The 27,554-nt window shown below is 38.6% G+C and overlaps 1 protein-coding gene across 3 annotated transcripts in view; it reads right to left on the bottom strand.

The window, feature by feature from the left end:
• IMPG2 (interphotoreceptor matrix proteoglycan 2) overlaps window positions 1-27,554 on the bottom strand; it is an 89,814-nt gene that overhangs the window by 57,380 nt on the left and 4,880 nt on the right. For 2 of the 3 annotated variants that reach the window (XM_058731563.1, XM_058731564.1), the window contains exons 3-5: window positions 11,496-11,662; window positions 8,297-8,328; window positions 8,169-8,192 (exon numbers count right to left, since the gene is read on the bottom strand). In XM_058731563.1, coding sequence (XP_058587546.1) covers window positions 8,169-8,192; window positions 8,297-8,328; window positions 11,496-11,662 — 223 coding nt within the window. The remainder of the gene's footprint in view (window positions 1-8,168; window positions 8,193-8,296; window positions 8,329-11,495; window positions 11,663-27,554) is intronic. The other variant, XM_058731565.1, reaches the window with a different exon arrangement.

Here is a 27,554-nt window from a genome sequence, read left to right as displayed (position 1 = left end):
TACTCAAGTAGAATCACCCTATACAAAGTACTTCCCTACTTACTATTTTATCAGCCTGTTTGATTTCTTCCCAGTTATTATTCCTATGTGAAATTATTTGTTGATTTATTTATCTACTTCTTTATCTCTGTCTCTAATCTCTTAATCCTCTAGAATGGCATTGTCATGGTAGTCACTGGACTTATGTGGTAATTTAAATTAACTAAAATTAAATAAAGTTTAAAATTCTGTTCCTTATTCATACTGGCCACATTTCAAGTGTTCCACAGTCACATGTGCCTAATGGCTATCATACTGGGCAGCACAGTAAAGAACATATCCTTCATCGCAGAAAGTTCTATTGAACAGGACTGCAGTTAAGAATATAAATTCTTTGAGATTAGGAATCTCATATTTTTACTCTATCTCTAACCTAAAATAGTATCTAGGCATCTAGTATTTAGTAGGCACTAAATAGATATTTTTAGGATAAATTAATAAAAAATACTATTAGCCAGGCAGTGTACAAGACATTGGGAATATTGTGTGGACAAAACAAACATGATCTATTAAAGTTATAGTCTTACAGAAAATAGACAACAAATAAATGATTACAAATTTAACAAATAGTACTGGTAGGAGGGTACTTGCTGCTAAGGGGGGAAAAAACACAAATCTCATCTCATTTGAGGGATCACAGAAATCATAAAATGTTTTTATTTATAGAAAGTCAAGCTTAGAGAAATGACTTGCTATAGGTCATACTGCTAACAGGCTACAAGTAACCAGCTATCCTTTAACCATGATGCTCTGCAACTAGAAGAAAAAATCGAAACAATTGGAAAAGTCCCTCCTCCAAAGGAAAGAAAATAGGTTTCTGCAAGTCCAAATTTCCACATACCCCCAAAATATAAAATTTAAAGTATAGTAATTTTAGGAAGTTTTAGAACTTTAAAGTTTGTGGATATGTCCTAAGGGAAAAGGGATATTCCACTAAACTTTTACAAAGGAGTTAGATGGTGATTATATCTATTGGATGCTGATGACATTACTGTTAAGAGTTGAAAACTGTCTTCAACTTTACAAAAGTCAGCTTCCTGAGGTGATGTGATTACAGTCAAAAATGTCTCCCTCACAGACTTGCCAATGTGCCAGTGACTCCCATCTTCAGAAGCACTCCTTTAGATTGTCCTAGTGCTCTAAATAAGGTCATTGGGGGGGCGGGGGTAGGGGGTTACTCAAAGCCACCAGACAAACATGATATACATACTGAAGCATCAGTTTTACTTCAAGCATAGACAGGTAGGGAACTAAGTAAGAACTAATGTGTAACTCAAAACATTTTAATATTAAAACAAACATGGCTATATTGTGGAGTTGACTATAAAGTTAAAGTTAGTATTAAGATATTAAGATCTTTAGGGGAGCCTGGGTGGCTCAGTCGGTTAAGTGTCCAACTTCAGCTCAGGTCATGATCTCACGTTCGGTGAGTTCGAGCCCCGCGTCGGACTCTGGGCTGATGGCTCAGAGCCTGGAGCCTGCTTCCGATTCTGTGTCTCCCTCTCTCTCTGCCCCTCCCCCATTCATGCTCTGTTTCTCTCTGTCTCAAAAATAAATAAACGATAAAAAAAATTAAAAAAAAAAAGATTAAGATCTTTCAAAGACATTTCATGACTGGCACTAGAGTTGGGGAGTCAACTAGGGCAATGTTCCCTAAACTCCCAAGCTTTGGTAGAAAATTCGAGAAACTGGGACACCTGGCTGGCTCAGTTGGTGGAGCGAGTGACTCTTGAGCTTGGGGTTGTGAGTTCGAGCCCCATGGTGTGTGTAGAGATTACTTAAAAAATAAAAAAATCTTTAAAAAAAATAAAAGAAAGAAAGAAAATTTGAGAAACTGAGTTTTTACAAATCTCATAAAGATTCTTTTGCTTTTTAAAAATACTATCTAGAAAGAATAACATATTAAACCATTACACTAAACCTATCACTTTTGGTTATTTTATAGTGCATTTGCAGGAAATTGCTTCTCAGTGAGCTGTCATCTAGAAGAACCTAAGGAATATGACATCTGGATAAGTCATTATTATGAGTGATGAGTGGAGAAAGGGCCTAGGTGATGAGAAAGCATCAAGAGGCTTCTCAAGTTGCAGGGAATAGAGCTAAGAGCAAGGAAGATTCAAATGCATTTGAGACAGACATTAACATAATCAGGCCCGAATAGGATCTATCAGTTGTCCACAAAGTAGAGCCCCTTGCCAATACCTTCATTTTATAGATGAAAAAATGAATAAAGCAATTTTTCCTGCATGACACAATGACTTGATATGGCCCAAGGCTATACTTAAAATTCCTAACAGTATCTAGTTCCCTTTTCAATAATAACACCAGCAGGAGTGAGTACACCTAGGGGCACCTGCGTGGCTCAGTTGGTTGAGTGTTCAACTTGTGATTTCAGCTCAGGTCATGACCCCAGAGTCATAGGATTGAGCCCTGGGTTAGGCTCTGTACCGAGCATGGAGTCTGCTTAAGATTCTGTCTCTCTCCCTCTGCCTCTCCTCACCGCACTTATGCTCTCTCTCTCTCTCTCTAAAATAAAACAAAAATTAAAAAAAAAAAGAATGAGTACAACTAAATTTATCATAAATCATGCATTGTGTTAAGTGTTTTATCATGGTTAACTCACTTAATTGTGTCAACAATCTTAAAAGGAAGATACTAATATCCCCATTTATACCTATGAGGAAACTAATATTAGAAGAGGTTAAGAATTTGCTCAGAGTCACACAGTTAGACAATAGAGGAGCTATGATGTAAAACAGGTCCATTTGATTGAGAAACCTCACTCTCACTCATCTTAATTCCTCACAACATGGCCTTTACGTGAGCCATATTGACTAGAAGGGCAAACAACATGGTTGTAATGATAACAGCTTACATAAACTTAATGACCTAAAGGTCACAGTGTGTGACGTCCCAGAAAGAGGAAAGGAAACCCAGTCAAAGTTGGAGAGCTATGGAGAGGAACCAGCTATGAGAACAAAGAGGTCAAAGCAAGACAGAGGGGCCAAAGCACAGTACAGTAACTAGAACTGGAAGTTGGGATGGCGTGGCAAAGAAACCAGACCTCACATGGTGTCAGTCAAATTGTCCCCCACACCAAATCGCATTTGATAAATAATAAGCTACAGGGATAAGGATGAAGCATAGGAAACACAGTCAATAATATAATAATAATCTTGTATGGTGACAGATGGTAACTACACTTATGGTGGTAAGCATTTTGTGATTATATAATTGTTGAATGACTATGTTATGTTGAATGACAAAAAGTTGTATGTCAACTATACTTTAATTAAAAATTTTTTAATTTAAATTTAAAAAGAAATACTGCAACTAAAATAATAAGCAAATAGTTAATTAATTAAATTTAAGTTAATTCTCTAAGGAAGCATTCACAATGGAGAAGTTTGTTCAACGTTTTTTATTTATTTTTGGGACAGAGAGAGACAGAGCATGAACGGGGGAGGGACAGAGAGAGAGGGAGACACAGAATCAGAAACAGGCTCCAGGCTCCGAGCCATCAGCCCAGAGCCTGACGCGGGGCTTGAACTCACGGAACGCGAGATCGTGACCTGGCTGAAGTCGCTGACCTGTGAGTCGTGACCTGGCTGAAGGACGCTTAACCGACTGCGCCACCCAGGCGCCCCGCACAATGGAGAAGTTTGTTTACTTCAGCAGAACTAGATTTCACTTACTGAATTCAAATTAACATTATTTTAATGATGGTAAGTAGGCAACTCTCAGTCATTCAAATCATTCCAACTCTTAATCCCTCATTTTCCCACTCTCCTTTCAGAAAACAGCAAAAAACAAACACTTAACAACAAGAATCCTTTCAACATGTTCTCATTAGGTATGCCTCCTGCAGAGATCCCCTAAAATGTCACAAGAGAACTAGAACACAGAGTTGTATTGAGTTTGGAGACAGAAATACTAGTTCATTTCTAGGCCGAACCACAAATTTGAGGTTGTTCAGCTAAGACCTTTAGCTTCACACCAGCAACAAACAACCTCCTACATTTTCATCTCCTCAGCTCAGCCAGCACATAATTTATTACTTCACTGCTACTGCCTAATTCTCTCAGAATTCAGGTGAGACTGTATCAAAAGATAGCACAGCCACACGGAGCATAAGCATAATTTCACATCTAGATTACTACTCCCCTTGACAATTCTCTATACTCTGCTCTGCCCTTGAATCTGTTAACTGTGATCAGAACATGACACAAAAGAACTCAAGGCACAGAGCCAGGAATCCTTGTTGCTGGTCCCAGAAGTATCATTAACTTTGTGTACACCTTAGAAAAATATCTCAGTTGCTCTGGGCCTCAAGAACTTAATCTCCAAAACAGGAATACTTCCCTACCCTACCTATTTCTCAAAGGTATTGGTGAAAACTAAATGAAATATTATATGCAGAAGCATTACAAAAATATGAAATGCTAAACAAATATAAGAGAAAACAGAGGATAATGGAGCAGGGATATACATGTACCAAATAAAATAAAACATTTGCTTAAAAAATATATATATATTTGGTTTTGTGATCCATGATAGGCATCCTCAACTACAAATGTAAGTTAATTGATGTACAAATAAAATCCCAAAGAACAGCTCTTATATTAAGAATATCACCAGAGACCTGATAATAAACTTGGGTAATTGGGCAGAAACTCAGTTATTCACTTAACAACTATTTGGTGAACACATAACCTAGTTGGGGCTTTGTACTGATTATGGAGACTATACAGGAAGTCCAAAAGGTAGGGGGTTAAGCATTGACTGAAGCTAAGTGGAGATGCTTTCAAAATATCCAGCTATAATGGAGACAAGTGCTGGAGGAGGGCCTTTTGTAAATAGGGAACATGGGAGAGATTTGAGCATGTTTAAATGCTCATAAGGAGTTAGTAATGGGAGAAGGTGAAGACTCAGGAGAGAGAGAGAAACAATGATCGGGAGATGTCTAAGAGGTGAGATTGGATGTAGGGTCCTAAGTAAGGTGAAAAATGATTTTTTTTTTTTTAAGACAGCGGACAGATGATAGGAGAAGATTAAAGTGATACAGAACAGAGTATTTGATGCAAGGCTTAGGTCAGCAGTGAGTTAGAGTTCACAGAGAAGCAGCAACTTAAATTACAGAGAACTGTGATAGGAACAATAGTGGCCTCCACATCCTTATCCCCAGCACCTGTGAGTATGTTAAGTTACATACAAAGGAGGATTAAGGTAGCAGTTGGAATTAAGGTTGCTCATCAGCTGGCCTTAAAATGGGGAGTGTAGCCAGGTTTATCCAGGTGGATCCAGCACAATCATAAGGATCCTTAAATGTGGAAGAAGAGGCAGAAGAGTGTCAGAGTGATGAAATGTGAGAAAGACTTGACCAGCCATTACTAGCTTTGAAGATGGAAGGGGGTCATGAGCCAAGAAACGTGGGTGGTTTCTAGAAGCTGGAAAAGGCAAAAAAAAAAAAAAAAAAACAGATTCTCCACTACAGTTTCCAGAAAGGAATGCAAACCTGGCAACATCTTGAGACCCACGTCAGATTTCTGAGCTATGTAACTGTAGGACAAATTTGTGTTGTTTTAAACTACCGGAGTCTGTGGTAATTTGCTACAGCAGCAATAAAATCTAACACAAGAATCTCAACACTGAGAATATGAGAGTAATCTCAAAAAAAATCATAAAAATAAATTTGAATATAGAAAAGTGAAGAACACATAAAGGGTTACAATGGATCACTACAGAACTCAAGTTGGATAGGGGAGCCTGGGTGGCTCAGTGGTTTAAACATCCAACCTTAGCTCAGGTCATGATCTTGCAGTTTGTGGGTCCAAGCCCCGTGTTGGGCTCTGTGCTGACAGCTCCGACTGGAGCTGGAAGCTGGAGCCTGCTTTGGATTCTGTGACTTCCTGCTCACATTCTGTTTCTGTCTCTCAAAAATAAATAAATATTAAAAAAGAAAGAAAGAAAAAGAAAGAAAGAAAAAGAAAGAAAGAAAGAAAGAAAGAAAGAAAGAAAGAAAGAAAGAGAAAGAAAGAAAGAAAGAAAGAAAGAAAGAAAGAAAGAAAGAAAGAAAGAAAGAAAGAAAAAGAAAGAAAGAAAGAAAGAAAGAAAGAAAGAAAGAAAGAAAGAAAGAAAGAAAGAAAGAAAGAAAGAAAGAAAGAAAGAAAGAAAGAAACTCAAGTTGGATAAAGATGGGCTTAGTGAATTCTTAGGCCAGCCACTCCCATGGTTTCACTCCCAGTGTTACCTAACCCCAGGTCACCCTTTTCAGCAACTACCATGTTGGCAGTTTTCATCCCACCCCAGCCTCATCTGTTCTAGTTAGATGGGAACGATACTTTAAACTTTAAATTTCTCAATGTTCATTTATATTTTCATATATTGTTATTTTGTACATATGTTATTTTCTAAGCACAGTAAATCATATTTTCAGTTCCTTATACGTAGTACAGACAGTGCCTTATCAATAAAAATATATGATTCAGTGAGTCCTGCTATGATGCTTATTTGTGAATTTGTTCCAGTGTGATTAACACAGTAAGAAACGAACATAACACAAAATTTCTCCTTTATTTATGCATAATTTCATTGTGAGAAATGCTAGGAAGCCAAAGAAAACTACAGCCAGTTGAAGTGAGCCACACAGGAATACACAAAACATACACACACCACACCTTACATATCTTCTGGCTACCCCTGTGCCATGAGCCACACCCACTCTCAGATGGCGTTACAACTGTCCACCCTGTTTCAGGTAAGCTTCCTTCCACCACTTGATAATAACCCACAAGCCACAAACTTGCTAACATTCACTTCCCAGTAAACTTCAGAGCTTCTTCCAGGTTAAGTGCCATATGTATTATGGTGTCTACATACATCTTAACTACATACAATGCGTAAAATGTGCCACCATTTTCATTAGTTACAATCATGAAGATTACTAGGACAGGTGGGACTCACCAGAGTACTTAGTTCACTGCTTGGGTGTTGCAATGACAATCACAAGCAACTTCCAAGCTCTGCTTCTCAGTGGTGAAAGCCCACACCTAAGAAAACACATGGCCCAGCATCTAAGTGGGTGTTCATCCCAGACCCCAGCAGAAACTCAGTGGTAACATTAGTTGTATGAATGAGTGAGACCACAGAGGCCCCTTCCCTCCTGTTTACTCATGTTTGATCTGACCCCTACATATGCCCCACTAACTCACATGTGTACTCCAACTATGCCTTCGCCTGGCCTCTGCTGCCCAGCTTGGATCTCCAGGCACTGACTCACCTAACTGGTTTTTCAATCTGTCTTCCTCTCTCATTTGAGGCATTGATCTGGACTGTCTGCCCTAATGGTGTTTTTCTATATCATCATTCCCACACTGGCATAATCTAGATACTCTGAGTATGGACAGAATTGAAATCTTTAATCCTTATACACTAAATTCCTCACTTCCATGATCTGCTCTGTACTGCTATTGCTCAGGACCCAGAAATGACCTTAATCCTAAACCTAAAGGCCTACAGAGCCAAGAATCCTAATACTGCAGGATTCATCAAGGTTGTGTTATTCCTGTATTTCTTTTTTTTAAGTTTACTTATTTTTGAGGCGGGGGGAGAGAGAGAGAGAGAGAGAGAGAGAGAGAGAGAGAGAGAGAGAGAATATGAATGGGGGAGGGGCAGATAGAAAGGGAGACAGAGAATCCCAAGCACACTCCACACTGTCAGTGCAGAGCCTGATGTGGGGCTCGAACCCATGAACTGTGAGATCATGACATGAACCAAAATGAAGAGTCAGATGCTTAACCAACTGAGCCACGCAAGGCACTCCATGTTATTCCTGTATTTCAAGATCATAATCATCATTTCTCAGTAAAGTGATCCACACTACCAACCATCATTTAATAAACTATTCTCCACTAAGGTGTAACATTTTATAACATTTTTACTATTAGTGCATAAACCTCAACTTAAGTAGATCATTCCATATTCCATTTCCAGAAGTCTATTTTTCTCACTCAAGAGAAAGGAATAAGTCTGCCTCCTGGCAAGTTCAGAAAGTAAACAAGCACAGTGACAGTGATGGTAGCCTTGAATGGGAAGTGGCTTCAAGATGAGGAAAACAATTTGGGACTTACCCACAGCCCTGGTGACTGCAGGAACTGGCAAGAAAATAGAACAGAGCCATTAAATTGGGGTGAGTCTTGGAATAGGTATGACATATCTCAGTTGCCAAACATGAAATTGGGGAAAAAAAGACACTTACCTGCTTACAGTTTCCTTTGTATATGTCATTTTCTAAGGAAAACAAAGATAAACATGACTGTGTGAGTTAATGACAGTTAATAGGCAGTACATAAAATGTACTGCATGGAAAACACTAATGCCCTAACATTATACTGTTATTTTACAAATCTATGTTGTTTTTCTCTATGGTTAAGCAAACAATTAAAGCAAGGTACTAATGATGCCAAGTTTGTTTTGTGACTGTGGGAATGTCCTGGCACTCAGTCTCTGTTTATGTTTCCAAAAGTTCCCGTGCTCTTTCTTAATGGGCACAGATTAATAGACTTTACTTGCTAATCATTCCAAAAAGATCTATAGATTGGAGATTGGTTGAGTTTTACATTAACCTTCCATGGACTTAGAATCAAAGTTTTTTGTGATCTAACATGGAAACTCTCATACTAGAATAATAGGGACGTGTGGATAAAATAAATGCTAAATCTGTTTCTCCAGAATTCAGACAAAAAGATAAATTATATCAATAACTGGATTTCTCCTCTGGGACATTCTAAAGCAAATTGTCCCTAAGTTTCCTCTAAATTAGTGATTTTGTTTTGAGGTCAATATACTAAAAAGAACACTAAGTTAGAAGACCTAACTTCAAGTCCCATTTTCTCTTGCTTAGATATGAAGGCAAACCCCCAAATCTCTCAATATCTCCTCTATAAAATGGAAAGACTATTATTCTAAATAACTCTCATGATATTTATAAATAACTTATTGCTCTTCTTGCTCTACAAACTCTCCTAGAATAATCTCAGCCAGTCTAAATGCTTTCAATTGCCACCTCAAGCCAGATGACTCCTACAGCTATATTTATGACCCAAACCACTCTCCTTGGCTTCAAACCTACATCAGGCAATTCGCATTTCACAGATTGCTCAAAACAACACATTCAAAAGTGAACTCAATCTCCCCACTACATCTACAAAGCTGCTTCTGTGCCCGAGTTCTTGGTCTTAGTCATCCAAACTAGAAATGAGGAGGCTTCCCAGGCCATTCCTTCTTCTTCTCCCACTCCCATCTGACCTGTCACAGAGTTCTACTAGTCTTTTTTCCTATTTGCATCTCTTGTGCTTCCTTTCTCTATCTTTTGTCTAGTTAGGACCCTCATTTCCTCAGATATGCAGTAATTACTAGTCTTCCTGCTCCAGTCTTGTTGCCTCCAATTCACCCCATGATGTATAGAAACCATAGTGACCTTTTTAATTCAAAACTGTCCAACCAGCCTCTGTGACTCACCTACTTATAATGTGGAGAACAAAGGCAAAAGAAATGTAGATAAATTTAAATTTTCTTATAACCTGCAGCCCATTGACAAACACTTGAGACAGGCAGAGTATGACATTTCTTCAGGAACTCTCAACTGTTTTAATGTCAATGCTTTGCTTGAGGTAAAAACAACCTTAGCTTGACAATAGCTAGGCCTTCAGGATCCTGTGAGTCTTTTTTAGCATTAGAAAAGTCTTTTTGCAAACTTCCCCTTGACTTTACCTCCCCCAAGTCCCAGGTATATAATCAGTTACTCAGGGCAATCCCAGGCCAGGTCTTCCTGCCCACAGGTCCTGTCACTTGTGCTGTAATAAAACCACCATTTTGCACCAAAGATGCTGAAGTATTCTTTCTTGGCCAGTGGCTCTGAATCCTATTTCCACATCAACAGTTTCTTATCATCCCCAGAGTTATCTACTCTTCCAGCTTCCAGTCTGATCTCTTGTCACTTATTGTCTACCCTTCCCGTATATTGGCCCAAGTCATTCCCTATCAACATCTGTCTCGTGCTATCCCCCTCTGTCTGGACTGTTCATCCCAAACTCCTCATTCAGCTCACTTATACTTGTTATTTAAGATTCAATCCAGGTCTCATATCACCCCCTTTGTCTCCATGTTGTACTAAATAATCATTGAAAGTGTATTTCCAACACCTTTAGATCTTACCTTTCTAAAAGTTGCACTTGTAAAAAAAAAAATACCTTGCAATGTAATATCACAAGAGGCTATTGTTAATGCTAATACTAACTATACATTTGCTATACATCATCTGTATTTGCTGCTCTGTCAACTGCTTCCATAGTGTAGACACAACTGAGATGGGCAATGCTGACATAAATATAAATGTGTGTAGATATGTGTATGTGTATTTTTTTTCAGTTAATAGCTATTCCATATTAGCCACTGCAATTTGCAAAAGTGGTAATGACTGAGAAGGAAGGCCCAATGGTAAAGGGTAAAAAAATAACTTTTTTAAAAAAGAAAACTATGTTTGATTTTAAGCTCCAGCCCGTCTGGTTTTATAATCTAGAGTAAGGAATAACTCTGATGCCTAATGTTCTTATCTGTAAATTGCAGATATTAGTAACTCCTTGTAGAGTTGTTAAATATGCTTTTAATAGGCTTAATATGTGGCCTGGTACATGGTACATACATAAGTGGTAGCTATTCTCATATTTATTAATATTGAGCAGTTAAAAACATAACAGAAGAGGGACACCTGGGTGGTTCAGTTGGTTAAGTGTCCGACTCCAGCTCAGGTCATGATCTCAAGGTTCATGGGACAGAGCCTGCATCAGGCTCTCTGTTGCTAGCATGGAGCCCACTTTGGATCTTCTGTCTCCCTCTCTCTCTGCCTCTCCCCCTTCTCACTCTGTATTTTCTCATCATGAATACATGCATGCTACATGAAAAGGGAAAGGTGGGCAGGTAATTTGTCTATATGCATGCTTATTTATCCTTTGCTAAGAATAAGATAGCTCTAAAAGAAGGAAAATAAGTAAGCAAATTCATTAAGTAGAATCATATTTATACTTTACTAAACATTTATTCAATGAACTATATCTTAGTGTCATTGGTAGCTACTCTGAATTGATAATATGCAAAACCTTGGCAAGAGTGACTCTCGCAGACTTATATTCTTAGCCTAAACCTTTGCTGAGTATTATTTCCAAATATTTACATTTATAAACATAAGCCCGAGGCTCTTACTGGGTTAACAATGTTTATTTTAACAGCCAGAGCTAGGGATACAAAGACTCGGCCATGCCCTATGGCAGCTCACTCAAATAGCTTAATTCAACAACAAAAGCAATGCAGGTGTTTGGTGTTGCTCTTTCTTCAAGCCTGAGCTGTGTGTAGGCACTCCTACAAGAGTCCAGCAATTCTTCCCTTGTTAGTACACTTACCTTCATAATTAAATTTCTATGTTCCACAGACTGACTAAAATTTGTGCCCATTTCAAATATAGTTGTGTTTTCATCCTCACACAAATTCATCCAGTAACGATATTCCTCACGTCCAGGAAGTCGATCCCAAAATGTCCGGAAGGCTTCCCAGACAGCTTCCTGACACACTGGACAACAGACAAAGAGGAATTTTTATGGAAAGTACTTTCAGGTTCTCACAATGATCATGAACCTATTTATTCAGATTTCCAAGGCACTCTTGCCCACAGTGTCCATTCTAGAAGGACATAGGAATGATTCTCAAAGTTCTTCTGTTTATGTATGTCCAGTTTAAACTTTTCAGATATGAAGAGAATGTGCACTCCCCACTCCTTTCCTTTACAGAGGAATTTAATTCACTTTCTAATAGGCAGGGGTTGGTTTTTTTTTTTTCCCATCTCTTAAAAAAAAAATCCACGTTTGTGCTTTATGAGAGTGAAGCAGATGTTGAAAATACTTAAAAAGGCAAAAAAATAAACAAACTGTGATATATCCATATGATGCAGTATTATTCAGTGATAAAAATAAATGAGGTTCAAGCTATGAAAAGACATGGTGAAGACTTAAATGCATATTGCTAAGTAAAAGAAACCAGTCTGAAAAAGCTACATACTGTATAATTTCAATGATATGACATTCTGGAAAGGGCCAAAGTATGAAAATTGTAAAAAGATCAGTGGTTGCCAGGGGTTGGGGGAAGGGAAAGACAAAGAGGTGAAGAACAGTGGTTTTTTTAGGGCAAGGAAGTCACTCTGTACGACTCTGTAATAATGGAAACACGTCATTATACATTTCTCAAAACACAATACGAGCTCTAATTAAGAATAGTGTGTCTGGGGCGCCTGGGTGGCGCAGTCGGTTAAGCGTCCGACTTCAGCCAGGTCACGATCTCGCGGTCCGTGAGTTCGAGCCCCGCGTCAGGTTCTGGGCCGATGGCTCGGAGCCTGGAGCCTGTTTCCGATTCTGTGTCTCCCTCTCTCTCTGCCCCTCCCCCGTTCATGCTCTGTCTCTCTCTGTCCCAAAAATAAATAAAAAACGTTGAAAAAAAAAAAAAAAAAAAAAAAAAAAAAAAAAAAAAAGAATAGTGTGTCTGTCCATTTTGCCTCATCAATTGTAACAAATGTGCTACACTAATACAAAATGCTAATAACAGGGAAAAATGTGTGTGTGGAAGAGTGGCAGTATGGGTAACTCTCTGGACTTTCTGCTCAATTTTTCTGTAAACCTGAAACTTCTCTAAACATTAAAATCTATTAACTAAAAAAAAGATAGAAGTAGAGAACAAACGGGTGGTTGCCTGAGGGGAGGGAGGTGGGAGGATACCAAATGGGTGAAGGGAAGTGAGAGATATAGGGTTCCAGTTATGGGATGAATAAGTCACAGGAATATAACGCACAGCATAAGGAATATAGTCAATGACATTGTAATAGCATTGCATGGTGACAGATTGTAGCTATACTTGTGGTGAGCATGGCATAATGTAGAAACTTGCAGAATCACTACCTTGTATATTTGAAAGTTATTTAGTTATTTATTTTTATTTTTTAATGTTTATTTTTGAAAAGAGACAGAGCATAAGGGGAGGAGGGGCAGAGAGAGAGGAAGACACAGAAACCAAAGCACATTCCAGGCTCTGAGCTGTCAGCACAGAGCCTGACGTGGGGCTCAAACTCACCAACTGTGAGATCATGACCTAAGCCAAAGTCGGACACTCAACCAACTGAGCCACCCAGGCACCCAGAAACTAATTTAATATTGTATGTCAGTTACACTCAAAAAAATCTTTTTATGATATGAGGACTAAAAAATTAATGATTTTTAGGAGAAATGTACTACTATATTCGAAACAAATTCAGTCTATCTGCTAAGTTATTCCAAAGCATCAAATCTGAATGGATGCTAAACAGACTGTCTGCACATTTTGTATACATTAAGTATACTGGTTTCCTGTAACCATTTCATTGGCCAAATGCCAGACACTGTGGACAAGACAGACTGAGATGGGAGGGAAGAGGAGCAGAGCACTAAGGGAGAAAGAAGGATTTAAATGCACAGAGATCAAGACCATTATTTTTTTTTTTCTACTAGCAGTATGTGCTGCGTACTCTATGTGCTAAATAACCATGTGATAGGTTTGACTATTCCAGGTTAATTTAGCTCACTACTTCATGAAATAAGCTACTCCTAATTATAGGTTAGCTTTAGGAGCTAGAAATATTTTTTTTCCAATATATGAAATTTATTGTCAAATTGGTTTCCATACAACACCCAGTGCTCATCCCAATACCCATCACCCACCCTGCCCTCCCTCCCACCCCCCATCAACCCTCAGTTTGTTCTCAGTTTTCAAGATTCTCTTATGCTTTGGCTCTCTCCCACTCTAACCTCTTTTTTTTTTTCCTTCCCCTCCTCCATGGGTTTCTGTTAAGTTTCTCAGGATCCACATAAGAGTGAAAACATATGGTATCTGTCTTTCTCTGTATGGCTTATTTCACTTAGCATCACATTCTCCAGTTCCATCCACGTTGCTACAAAGGGCCATATTTCGTTCTTTCTCATTGCCATGTAGTACTCCATTGTGTATATAAACCACAATTTCTTTATCCATTCATCAGTTGATGGACATTTAGACTCTTTATAATTTGGCTATTGTTGAGAGTGCTGCTATAAACATTGGGGTACAAGTGCCCCTATGCATCAGTACTCCTGTATCCCTTGGGTAAATTCCTAGCAGTGCTACTGCTGGGTCATAGGGTAGGTCTATTTTTAATTTTCTGAGGAACCTCCACACTGCTTTCCAGAGCGGCTGCACCAATTTGCATTCCCACCAACAGTGCAAGAGGGTTCCCGTTTCTCCACATCCTCTCCAGCATCTATAGTCTCCTGATTTGTTCATTTTGGCCACTCTGACTGGCGTGAGGTGATATCTGAGTGTGGTTTTGATTTGTATTTCCCAGATGAGGAGCGACGTCGAGCATCTTTTCATGTGCCTGTTGGCCATCCAGATATCTTCTTTAGAGAAGTGTCTATTCATGTTTTCTGCCCATTTCTTCACTGGGTTATTTGTTTTTCGGGTGTGGAGTTTGGTGAGCTCTTTATAGATTTTGGATACTAGCCCTTTGTCTGATATGTCATTTGCAAATATCTTTTCCCATTCCGTTGGTTGCCTTTTAGTTTTGTTGGTTGTTTCCTTTGCTGTGCAGAAGCTTTTTATCTTCATGAGGTCCCAATAGTTCATTTTTGCTTTTAATTCCCTTGCCTTTGGGGATGTGCCGAGTAAGAGATTGCTACGGCTGAGGTCAGAGAGGTCTTTTCCTGCTTTCTCCTCTAGGGTTTTGATGGTTTCCTGTCTCACATTCAGGTCGTTTATCCATTTTGAGTTTATTTTTGTGAATGGTGTGAGAAAGTGGTCTAGTTTCAACCTTCTGCATGTTGCTGTCCAGTTCTCCCAGCACCATTTGTTAAAGAGACTGTCTTTTTTCCATTGGATATTCTTTCCTGCTTTGTCAAAGATGAGTTGGCCATACGTTTGTGGGTCTAGTTCTGGGGTTTCTATTCTATTCCATTGGTCTCTGTGTCTGGTTTTGTGCCAATACCATGCTGTCTTGATGATGACAGCTTTGTAGTAGAGGGTAAAGTCTGGGATTGTGATGCCTCCTGCTTTGGTCTTCTTCTTCAAAATTACTTTGGCTATTTGGGGCCTTTTGTGGTTCCATATGAATTTTAGGATTGCTTGTTCTAGTTTCGAGAAGAATGCTGGTGCAATTTTGATTGGGATTGCATTGAATGTGTAGATAGCTTTGGGTAGTATTGACATTTTGACAATATTTATTCTTCCAATCCATGAGCACGGAATGTCTTTCCATTTCTTTATATCTTCTTCAATTACCTGCATAAGCTTTCTATAGTTTTCAGCATACAGATCTTTTACATCTTTGGTTAGATTTATTCCTAGGTATTTTATGCTTCTTGGTGCAATTGTGAATGGGATCGGTTTCTTTGTCTTTCTGTTGCTTCATTGTTAGTGTATAAGAATGCAACTGATTTCTGTACATTGATTTTGTATCCTGCAACTTTGCTGAATTCATGTATCAGTTCTAGCAGACTTTTGGTGGAGTCTATCAGATTTTCCATGTAAAATATCATGTCATCTGCAAAAAGCGAAAGCTTGGCTTCATCTTTGCCAATTTGGATGCCTTTGATTTCCTTTTGTTGTCTGATTGCTGATGCTAGAACTTCCAACACTATGTTAAACAACAGCGGTGAGAGTGGGCATTCCTGTCATGTTCCTGATCTCGGGAGAAAAAGCTCTCAGTTTTTCCCCATTGAGGATGATGTTAGCTGTGGGCTTTTCATAAATGGCTTTTATGATGTTTAAGTATGTTCCTTCTATCCCGACTTTCTCAAGGGTTTTTATTAAGAAACGGTGCTGGATTTTGTCAAAGGCCTTTTCTGCATTGATTGACAGGATCATATGGTTCGTATCTTTTCTTTTATTAATGTGATGTATCACGTTGATTGATTTGCGAATGTTGAACCAGCCCTGCAGCCCAGGAATGAATCCCACTTGATCATGGTGAATAATTCTTTTTATATGCTGTTGAATTCGATTTGCTAGTATCTTATTGAGAATTTCTGCATCCATATTCATCAGGGATATTGGCCTGTAGTTCTCTTTTTTTACTGGGTCTCTGTCTGGTTTAGGAATCAAAGTAATACTGGCTTCATAGAATGAGTCTGGAAGTTTTCCTTCCTTTTCTATTTCTTGGAATACCTTGAGAAGGATAAGTATTATCTCTGCTTTAAACGTCTGGTAGAACTCCCCTGGGAAGCCATCTGGTCCTGGACTCTTTATTTGTTGGGAGATTTTTGATAACCGATTCAATTTCTTCGCTGGTTATGGGTCTGTTCAAGCTTTCTATTTCCTCCTGATTGAGTTTTGGAAGAGTGTGGGTGTTTAGGAATTTGTCCATTTCTTCCAGGTTGTCCAATTTGTTGGCATATAATTTTTCATAGTATTCCCTGGTAATTGTTTGTATCTCTGAGGGATTGGTTGTAATAATTCCATTTTCATTCATGATTTTATCTATTTGGGTCATCTCCCTTTTCTTTTTGAGAAGCCTGGCTAGAGGTTTGTCAATTTTGTTTATTTTTTCAAAACACCAACTCTTGGTTTCATTGATCTGCTCTACAGTTTTTTTAGATTCTATATTGTTTATTTCTGCTCTGATCTTTATTATTTCTCTTCTTCTGCTGGGTTTAGGCTGCCTTTGCTGTTCTGCTTCTATTTCCTTTAGGTGTGCTGTTAGATTTTGTATTTGGGATTTTTCTTGTTTCTTGAGATAGGCCTGGACTGCAATGTATTTTCCTCTCAGGACTGCCTTCGCTGCATCCCAAAGCGTTTGGATTGTTGTATTTTCATTTTTGTTTGTTTCCATATATTTTTTAATTTCTTCTCTAATTGCCTGGTTGACCCACTCATTCGTTAGTAGGGTGTTCTTTAACCTCCATGCTTTTGGAGGTTTTCCAGACTTTTTCCTGTGGTTGATTTCAAGCTTCATCGCATTGTGGTCTGAAAGTATGCATGGTATAATTTCAATTCTTGTATACTTATGAAGGGCTGTTTTGTGACCCAGGATATGATCTATCTTGGAGAATGTTCCATGTGCACTCGAGAAGAAAGTACATTCTGTTGCTTTGGGATGCAGAGTTCTAAATATATCTGTCAAGTCCATCTGATCCAATGTGTCATTCAGGGCCCTTGTTTCTTTATTGACTGTGTGTCTAGATGATCTATCCATTTCTGTAGGTGGAGTGTTAAAGTCCCCTGCAATTACCACATTCTTATCAATAAGGTTGCTTATGTTTATGAGTAATTGTTTTATATATTTGGGGACTCCCATATTCAGCGCATAGACATTTATAATTGTTAGCTCTTGCTGATGGATGGACCCTGTAATTATTATATAATGCCCTTCTTCATCTCTTGTTACAGCCTTTAACTTAAAGTCTAGTTTGTCTGATATAAGTATGGCTACTCCAGCTTTCTTTTGGCTTCCAGTAGCATGATAAATAGTTCTCCATCCCCTCACTCTCAATCTAAAGGTGTCCTCAGATCTCAAATGAGTCTCTTGTAGACAGCAAATAGATGGGTCTTGTTTTTTTATCCATTCTGATACCCTATGTCTTTTGGTTGGCTCCATTTACATTCAGTGTTATTATAGAAAGATACGGGTTTAGAGTCATTGTGATGTATGTTTTATGCTTGTAGTGATGTCTCTGGTATTTTGTCTCACAGGATCCCCCTTAGGATCTCTTGTAGGGCTGGTTTAGTGGTGACAAATTCCTTCAGTTTTTGTTTGTTTGGGAAGACCTTTATCTCTCCTTCTATTCTAAATGACAGACTTGCTGGATAAAGGATTCTCGGCTGCATATTTTTTCTGTTTAGCACACTGAAAATATCGTGCCAAGCCTTTCTGGCCTGCCAAGTTTCAAAGGAGAGATCAGTCACGAGTCTTATAGGTCTCCCTTTATATGTGAGGGCACGTTTACCCCTTGCTGCTTTCAGAATTTTCTCTTTATCCTTGTATTTTGCCAGTTTCACTATGATATGTCGTGCAGAAGATCGATTCAAGTTACGTCTGAAGGGAGTTCTCTGTGCCTCTTGGATTTCAATGCCTTTTTCCTTCCCCAGTTCAGGGAAGTTCTCAGCTATAATTTCTTCAAGTACCCCTTCAGCACCTTTCCCTCTCTCTTCCTCCTCTGGGATACCAATTATGCGTATATTATTTCTTTTTAGTGTATCACTTAGGTCTCTAATTTTCCCCTAGTACTCCTGGATTTTTTTATCTCTCTTTCTTTCAGCTTCCTCTTTTTCCATAACTTTACCTTCTAGTTCACCTATTCTCTCCTCTGCCTCTTCAATCCGAGCTGTCGTCGTTTCCATTTTGTTTTGCATTTCGTTTAAAGTGTTTTTCAGCTCCTCGTGACTGTTCCTTAGTCCCTTGATCTCTGTAGCAAGAGATTCTCTGCTGTTCTCTATACTGTTTTCAAGCCCAGCGATTAATTTTATGACTATTATTCTAAATTCACTTTGTTATATTATTTAAATCCTTTTTGATCAGTTCATTGGCTGTTGTTATTTCCTGGAGATTCTTCTGAGGGGAATTCTTCCGTTTCGTCATTTTGGATAGTCCCTGGAGTGGTGAGGACCTGCAGGGCACTTCCCCCGTGCTGTGGTGTATAACTGGAGTTGGTGGGCGGGGCCACAGTCGGACCTGATGTCTGCCCCCAGCCCACCGCTGGGGCCGCAGTCAGACTGGTGTGTGCCTTCTCTTCCCCTCTCCTAGGGGCGGGATTCACTGTGGGGTGGCGTGGCCCGTCTGGGCTACTTGCACACTGCCAGGCTTGTGGTGCTGGGGATCTGGCGTATTAGCTGGGGTGGGTAGGCAAGGTGCACGGGGGCAGGAGGGGCAGGCTTAGCTCGCTTCTCCTTAGGTGATCCACTTCAGGAGGGGCCCTGTGGCAGCGGGAGGGAGTCAGACCTGCTGCCGGAGGGGTGGCTCCACAGAAGCACAGTGTGGGTGTTTGTGTAGAGCAACCAATTTCCCTGGCAGGAACTGGTTCCCTTTGGGATTTTGGCTGGGGGATGGGCGAGGGAGATGGCGCTGGCGAGTGCCTTTGTTCCCCACCAAACTGGTGCTCTGTCCTTCCGGGGCTCAGCAACTCTCCCTCCCTTTGTCCTCCAGCCTTCCCGCTTTCTGAGCAGAGCTGTTAACTTATGACCTCCCAGATGCTAAGTCGCGCTTGCTGTCGGAACACACTCTGTCCGGCCCCTCCGCTTTTGCAAGCCAGATTCGGGGGCTCTGCTTGGCCGGCAGGCTGCCCCTCTGCCCCGGCTCCCTCCCACCAGTCCGTGGAGCGCGCACCGCCTCGCCGCCCTTCCTACCCTCTTCTGTGGGCCTCTCGTCTGCGCTTGGCTCCAGAGACTCCGTTCTGCTAATCCTCTGGTGGTTTTCTGGGTTAGTTAGGCAGGTGTAGGTGGAATCTAAGTGATCAGCAGGAAGCTCGGTGAGCCCAGCGTCCTCTTACGCCGCCATCTTCCTCTCTCAAGACCATTATTTTTCGTCTCAAGAAAACTGAATGCTTATCCAGTAACATATTGAGGTGGAGCCCCTGAACTCACAAAGTCAGATCTAAATTCTAGCCCCAGCTTCATAACCACAGGTAACTTACCTAGCCGGTCAGCACTGCAATGTGCTTTATTTATTTGTTTATTTGAGAGACAGCGAGTGAGCGAGCGAGAGACAGAGTGAGCAAACTCGAGTCGGGGAGACAGGGAGAGCGACAGAATCTTAAGCAGGCTCCATGCTCAACACAGAGCCTGACACCAGGCTCAATCCGACAACACTGGGATAACAACATGAGCCAAAATCAAGAGTCAGAGGCTCAAATGACTGAACCACCCAAGCGCCCCTCATCCCTCTTATTTAATTGGATAAATCATTACTGCCTTACCTACCTACCTGTGAGAGTATTTTATAAATCACATAGTGCTACATGAATACCAGTATTATAACCATAATGGATTCTGGGTGTCTGACAGTTGTTTGATGGAAGAAGATAGTCTAAGCCAAAGAACAAGACTCGAGTTTTAACAGAGAGGAAAATATACGAATATTTAAAGTTTCTCCATCAATTGATTTTTCAGGGTTAAAATAAACCTTTGTTTGCAAACTTAGTTTTCTCTTTCAGTGAACTAACTGCATCCTTATAACTGTTCTTTCGAACTTGTGATCATACAGTATACAGAAGAATCCAGCTAAGGCTGACTGAGACAGAGCTGACCACCTGCAGATTCATAGTTCTTCCTTTCTTCATCCTAAAACTTCCAAATGAAAATTCAGTCCCCACCAGAAGACAATGCAAAGGTGAAAGTCTAGGTTGGTAAAAACTAAAAAAAAAAAAAAAAAAAAAAAAAAAAAAATGAATGTCTGTAAGGTCTGGTTATGAAATAAAGTGATTCAAAGAAACTGTAAAAAATATTATGACTGAAACCATACAATAAAACCTTGGATTGCAAGTAACTTGTTCAGTGAATGTTCTGCAAGTTAAGCAAACACTTTAAATTTTAACTTGATATACCAGCAATGAATGGCAATACGAGTAGCACATGATGCCTAATGTCACATGATCACAACTAAGCCAGTGGTGTTCTCTCTCTCTCTCTCACTGCAGTATTGTGGGTGATCCTCTCCCATGCTCAGATGCTCAATCTTAGGCTGTGGTGTTTGGAAGCAATCAGTGATTTTTCAGAATGTTGGTAGGTGCCCACAACTGGCACTAAAGTATTTTTTGCCACTTCAAAGCACCTGTGGACAGTCCTTTGCTTCTCCATACAAGAGTTGGCTTAGGAATGCTTTGCTTCATTCTAGGTCAGGCTGACTGCAGATAGAGACCCTTTCCTCTGCTGCCTTATTGCCGGTTACCTTAAATACAATATATGACAAAAGGTTATTAATACTGTATTGTAGTCAACATCTGTGCGAATGTATACAATTGTCCCTATGCCCAAAAAGATTCCACTGAGCCAATAGATAGCAGTGATTCTGTTAGTGATAGGGAAAGTCCTACACAATTACCCTCCTCTCTCGTCTCCCTCACACCAGCCACGAAGGTTTTCAAGGGTAAGTGCGGTTATTTTTCCTTCTATTTTGTATTTTCTTTATTATTTTGTATTATATTACAGCATTGTAATATTTTTTTTAATCTTTTTAATGTTTGTTTATTTTTGAGAGAGAGAGAGAGAGAAAGCATGAGCAGGTGAGGGGCAGAGAGACAAGGAGACACAGAATCCAAAGCATGCTCCAGGCTCTGAGCTATCAGCACAGGGCACGATGCAGGGCTTGAACTCATGAACTGTGAGATCGTATGTGAGCCACAGTTGGACGCTTAACCGACTGAGTCACCCAGGTGCCCCAGTATTGTAATCATTTTTATATGAATATTTTTGGCTTGTGGAATGAATCATTTGAGTTTCCATTATTTCTTATGAGGAAATTTGCTTTGATATACAAGTGCTTTCGATCATAAGCATGTTTCTAGAACAAATTAAGCTCACAAACCAAGGTTTTACTATATATCTCTATAGAAAGAAAAAAAAATCTCAATAACTTATTTACAGTACACACAGAAAATAATTTGAAATATGAAGGCTAATATTATGAAGATCCTAAGAGAAAAGACAGAAGAACATTTATATGACTTGAGGATAGGCAAAGCTTTCATAAACAGGACACAGAAAGCAACAACTATAGGGGCACCTAGGTGTCTCAGTTGATTGTCTGACTCTTGATTTTGGCTCAGGTCATGATCACAGATTGTGGGATCAAGCCATGCATCTGGCTCTGCGTGGAGCCTACTTAAGATTCTCTCTCTCTCTCTCTCTCTCTCTCTCTCTGCCCCTCTCCCTTGCTTGCTCTGTCTCTCTAAAATAAAAATTTTTTAAAGCAGCAATTATAAAAGAAAAAAATAGAAATTAGAATTTATCACAATTAACAACTATTTATCAAAGACACTACTAATAAAAAATGGATAGGCAAAGGATACCTCTGGCAGAAAATATTCAAAATACATATATGACACAGAACTGGTATTTAGGATATTTAAAGAATTTCTACAACTCTCTAATAAAAAGTCAAACAATCCAATTTTTAAAACAGGTAAAAGGGGCGCCTGGGTGGCTCAGTTGGTCGAGTGTCTGACTTCAGCTCAGGTCATGATTTCACAGTTCGTGGGTTCGAGGCCCACATCGGGTTCTGTGCTGAGAGCTCAGAGCCTGGAGCCTGTTTCAGATTCTGTGTCTCCCTCTCTCTGCCCCTACCCCGCTCATGCTCTGTCTCAAAATTAAACATTAAAAAAAAAAAAAAAAAAAACATGTAAAAGACTGGAACACTTTATAAAGGAAGAGATACAAAAAGCCAATAAATGTGTGAAAAAGTGCTATCATTCATCTTCAGAGAAATGCAAATTAAAGCATCCAGACATGAATCATTAACATTATTAAGATAGTAATATCTCCAACTTGATCCAATGCAATCCTATCAAAACGCTGGTTGACTTCTTTATAGAAATTGACAAGCTAGTCCTAAAATTCATATGGAGGGGTGGCTGCATGGCTCAGTTGGTTCAGTGTCTGACTCTTGATTTTGGCTCAGGTCGTGGCAATGAGCCCCACATCGGGCTCCATGCTGAGCGTGTCACCTGCCTCACATTCTCTTTCTCTTCCTCTGCCCCTCTCCCCCTGCTTGTACTCTCTTTCTCTCTAAAATAAAGAAAAATAAAATTCATATGGAATTACAATGAATCTAAATAACCAAAACTATTTTGAAAAAGAACAAATAGATAAATTGAACTTTATCAAAAACAAAAACTTTAGTACATGGAAGACACCATCAAGAAAGTGAAAAGACAACCCACAGAATGAGAAGAAATACTTTCAATTCATTTATCCAATAAGAAACTTGTATCTAGAATATATAAAGAACTGTTATAACTCAATAATAAAAAAAAACCAACCCAATTAAAAAATGGGAAGGATCTAAAGATATTCTTCAAAAGAGGATATTCAAATGACCAAAAAGCAAATAAAAAGATGTCCAATGTTATTAATCACTAGAGAAATGCAAATCAAAACCAGGGCATATCATTTCACACCTACTAGGATGGTTGTAATTTTTTTTTTTAAGGAAAATCATAGTGCTGGCAAAGATGTAGAGAAATCAGAATCTTACACACTGCTGTTGTGAATGTAAGATGGTGCAGCTACTCTAGAAAACTATCTGGCCTTCCTCATATGGATAAACACAGAGTTACCATAAAATCCCAAAATTCTACTCCTAGGTACACACCTAAATAGCTAAAAACAACCCAAATGCCCATCAACTAAGAAACGGATACACGAAATGTGGTATATCCATACAAGAAAATAAGATTAGGCCATAAAACAGAATAAACTACTGATACATGCTACAGCATGGATGAACCTTGAAAACATTACGCAAAATGAAAGAAGACTGTCACAAAAGATCACATATTATATTATCTCATTTATTTGACATATCCATAACAGACAAGTTTATAGAAGTAAAAAGCAGATTCATGATTGCTTAGGTCTAGGGAGAGGGGTAGGGGGAAAAGAGGGATAAGAGAGTGATGACTAAAGAGTATGAGGTTTCTTTTTGAAGTGATGTAGTATTTTTAAACTAAGTGTGATAATGGTTGCAGGTTTCTGTAATATACTAGAAAACCATTGAATTCTATACATTAAATGGATGAGTTGCATGATATGTAAATTATGTCTCAATAAAATTGTAAAAAAATGTAATTCCCTCCAGAAAGGTAATTTATCCTTAATTTATCCAATGGCTTTCCAGTTAAGAGCTATCTGACAAGAAGGTCCAATTAACTAACTTGGGATAACAGGATTCAGAACACCTACATTTTGATAAAGGAAGAGAACTGGGAGGAAGTCTGGAGCATTCATGCAGCTCGGAGAGGGGAAACCTAAACAGGACACTGCAGGCAGTAAACAGTAAAATCATCATGATTCCAGGGAAAAGAGGTACTAAGAAGGGCAAAGCACCACCAGAGATAATTGCCACATACTTCATTATGGCCTAGAATTAGACCTGTTCTGAAGCCCCACCCTTGTGACACAATTTTCATGTAACCTTTAGTGACTGCTAAAGGTAACTTTCTATTTTTGAGAAGATAACTGATCTATAAATGTCTCTCTTGTGGTGGAAAAACCTGCCCTGCAAACTACTGGAGGAAAGCAAAATATGGATGACAGTATTCTGAATAACGAAGGGCCTGCATTTAATCTGTCTTTAATCCTTTTACTAGGGCTCAGGCTGTGCGTCATATCCAGTAAATAGAACTCCATTATGGAACAAAGTCTTATTTTCCTCTCAGAATCGTGGTACCCAAAACATATACAACAGTCAATTTGGTGCAATAAAGCAAGAAATAAAAGGCATATAAATTGGAATATGAGAAGTAAAATTATCTTTATATGCAAATAATCATCTTTGTAGAAAACCTTAAGGAATACACAAAAAAGCTACTAGAACAAATAAGTGAATTTAGCAAATTACAGAATAAAAGGCCAATATACAAAATGCAGTTGTATGCCTCTTATACTGGCAAGAACAATCAGAAACTAAAATAACATTGGAGCACCTGGGTGGCTTATTCAGTTAAGTGCCCAACTCTTGGCTTTGGCTCAGGTCATGATCTCATGGTTCATGAGTTTGAGCCCTGTGTTGGGCTCTGTGCTGATATCAAGGAGCCTGCTTGGGATTCTCTCTCTCCCACTCTCTCTCTCTGCCTCTCCCCCATTCGTGCTCTCCTTCTCAGAATAAATAAACATTTTTTAAAAAGAAATTAAAATAACATTAACAATGGCATAAAAAATAAAAATATATAAATCTGATAAAAAGAGCTGTAAGACCTATACACTGAAAATTACAAAACACTGTCAAGAGAAATTGAAGAAGACCTAAGTAAATGGTGGGCTGTATCACATTCATAGAGCAGAAGACCCAATATTGTTAAGATGACAATTCTTCCTAAATTGATCAATAAATTCAACAAAACCCCAATCAAAATTCCAGCCACCCTTTTTGTATAAGTTGGCAAGCTGATGCTAATATTTATATGAAAGACAAAGAACCTAGCATTACGAAGTGAATTTGAAAAAAGAACAAAGTTGAAGAACCTTCCCTATCTGATTCAAAGACTTATTGTAATCAAACCAGTGTCATATTGGCATAAAAACAGGCATATAGATCAGTGGAAGAAAATGAAGAAATAGACTCACTAAATACAGAAGACTGATTTTTCAACAAAGCCTTAAAGGCAAGAAAGGATAATCTTTTTAATAAATGGTGCTGGAACAATTGGCTAAGCATATGCAAATATTTAACTCTGATCCATATACCCCACATACAAAAATTAACTCAGAGTAGATCATAGACCTAAATGTAAAACCTGAAAATTATAAAATTTTTACAGGAAAAGATAGAAAATTCTTTTGACTTCGGGTTAGGCAAACTTAAATAAAACCAAAAACAAGCATGACCCACCCCCCCCAAAAAAAAAAAAACAAAAAAAAACTTTTAAGTTGAACTTCATCAAAATTGAAAACTTCTGTTTCTCAAAAGACATTATTAAGAAAAGCAAAAGACAAGCCACACACTGGGTGAAAATGTATGCAAAACATGTATCTGACAAAGAGCTTGTATTTAGAATATATTAAGAACTTTTACAATTCTATAAGACAAATGACCCAATTTTTTTTTTAATGAGCAAAATATTTGAATAAACTCTTCACCAAAAAAGATAAGCAAATGGTAAATGAGCACATGGAAAAGGTGCTCAACATCACTAGCCATTAAGAAAATGCATATTAAAACCACAATTGCTTCATAGTCACTAGAATGGTTACAGTTTAAAAAGACTGACTACACCAAGTATTGCAAGGATGTGGAAAAACTAGAACTCTAATACAGTGCAGGTGGTACAGCCACATTGGGAAACAGTTTAGCAACTTCATAAAGAGTTAAACATACACCTATCATGAGACCCAGACATTCCACTATTTAAAAAAAATTTTTTTTTAATGTTTATTTTTGAGAGAGACACAGAGAGCTTGAGCGGGGGAGGGGCAGAGAGAGAGGGAGACACAGAATCCAAAGCAGGCTCCAGGCTCCGAGCTGTCAGCACAGAGCCCGTCGTGGGGCTCGAACTCACAGCCCGTGAGATCATGACCTGAGCCAAACAAAGTCAGACGCCCAACTGACTGAGCCACCGAGGCAGCCCTCCAGCCATTGCACTATTAACCAAAAGGTTTTGTTGACACAAAAACTTGAATGCAAATGTTCATGACAGCTTTCTTTATAATAACTGAAAAAAACCCTAATATCCCAAAATGTGGTATATCCCTAAAATAGAATACTACTCAACAATAAAAGGAAACAAACTACTGATAAAAAAAAAAAAGTCACAAATGAATCTCGAAATAATTGCACTGAGCAAAAGAAGCCAGACAAAAAAGTGTACATATATGATTACATTTATATATAAAAGTGTAGAAAATGCAAACAATCCATAGTGATAAAAAGCAGATTAGGTTGCCTCAGTACTGGGAAAAAGGGAAGTGCTGAGAGGGACAGATTACAAAGGCAAATAAGAAAATGTTTAGTGGTGAGTGATACATTCATTATCTTAACTGCATGATTTCAAGGGTAAATATGTTTGTCAAAACTAATCAGATTATGTAATTTAAATATGCAGCAATAATCCATCAAAGAATACCTCAATAAAGTTATATTTTAAAAGTCCACCTACAAATATAATTTTTTAAAGTAGGAGGAGAGTATTAACTGCATTCAACCCCAAGCACCCTAAATATCTGTTTAATTTCACAAATCATTAGGTTAAATGCACTTGCTTCTTGCTTAAATGAAGGTATTTTTCAAATTTGTTACACCACCTAGCAACTGAAGCCAAATTCTCTATTAAGGAAAAATTGGGCAAACCACTAAAATGAATTAGCTTGTAGAAAGAGCTAAGATCCTCGGTTGGACATTGAATGGATCTCTCCCTCTAATTTCCAAATATTTGGTTCTAAGGGCATAATCCAATTATCCCTACAAAATCTCTTCAAGACCTTTGCTGAAATATTCATTTTTCCTAATTTTCAAAAACATAAAATATTTACTCTTTACAATGACAGTAATAGCTATATCAACACTGTTACAGTCCTGATGTGCTGTGCCGAGTCTTTTAGGTCTGTGAGGTCCCTTTCTAATGGTCCCATTCATAGCATCTGTATTTTAAAATCAATTACTCTAGGAATGCTTTTCTTTTTGTTGGCTTCTTTTTCAATAGTATCTCTTGAATTTATAAACATAAGAGCAAAGAAATTAAAAGATATAACCACATTGCTTAAATGGT

This window comes from Neofelis nebulosa, chromosome 5 (assembly GCF_028018385.1).
Source record: "Neofelis nebulosa isolate mNeoNeb1 chromosome 5, mNeoNeb1.pri, whole genome shotgun sequence".
In the NCBI taxonomy this organism is placed as follows: domain Eukaryota; kingdom Metazoa; phylum Chordata; class Mammalia; order Carnivora; family Felidae; genus Neofelis; species Neofelis nebulosa.
Note: the sequence above shows the minus strand (reverse complement) of the source record. Positions and strands in the feature narration are given on the sequence as shown.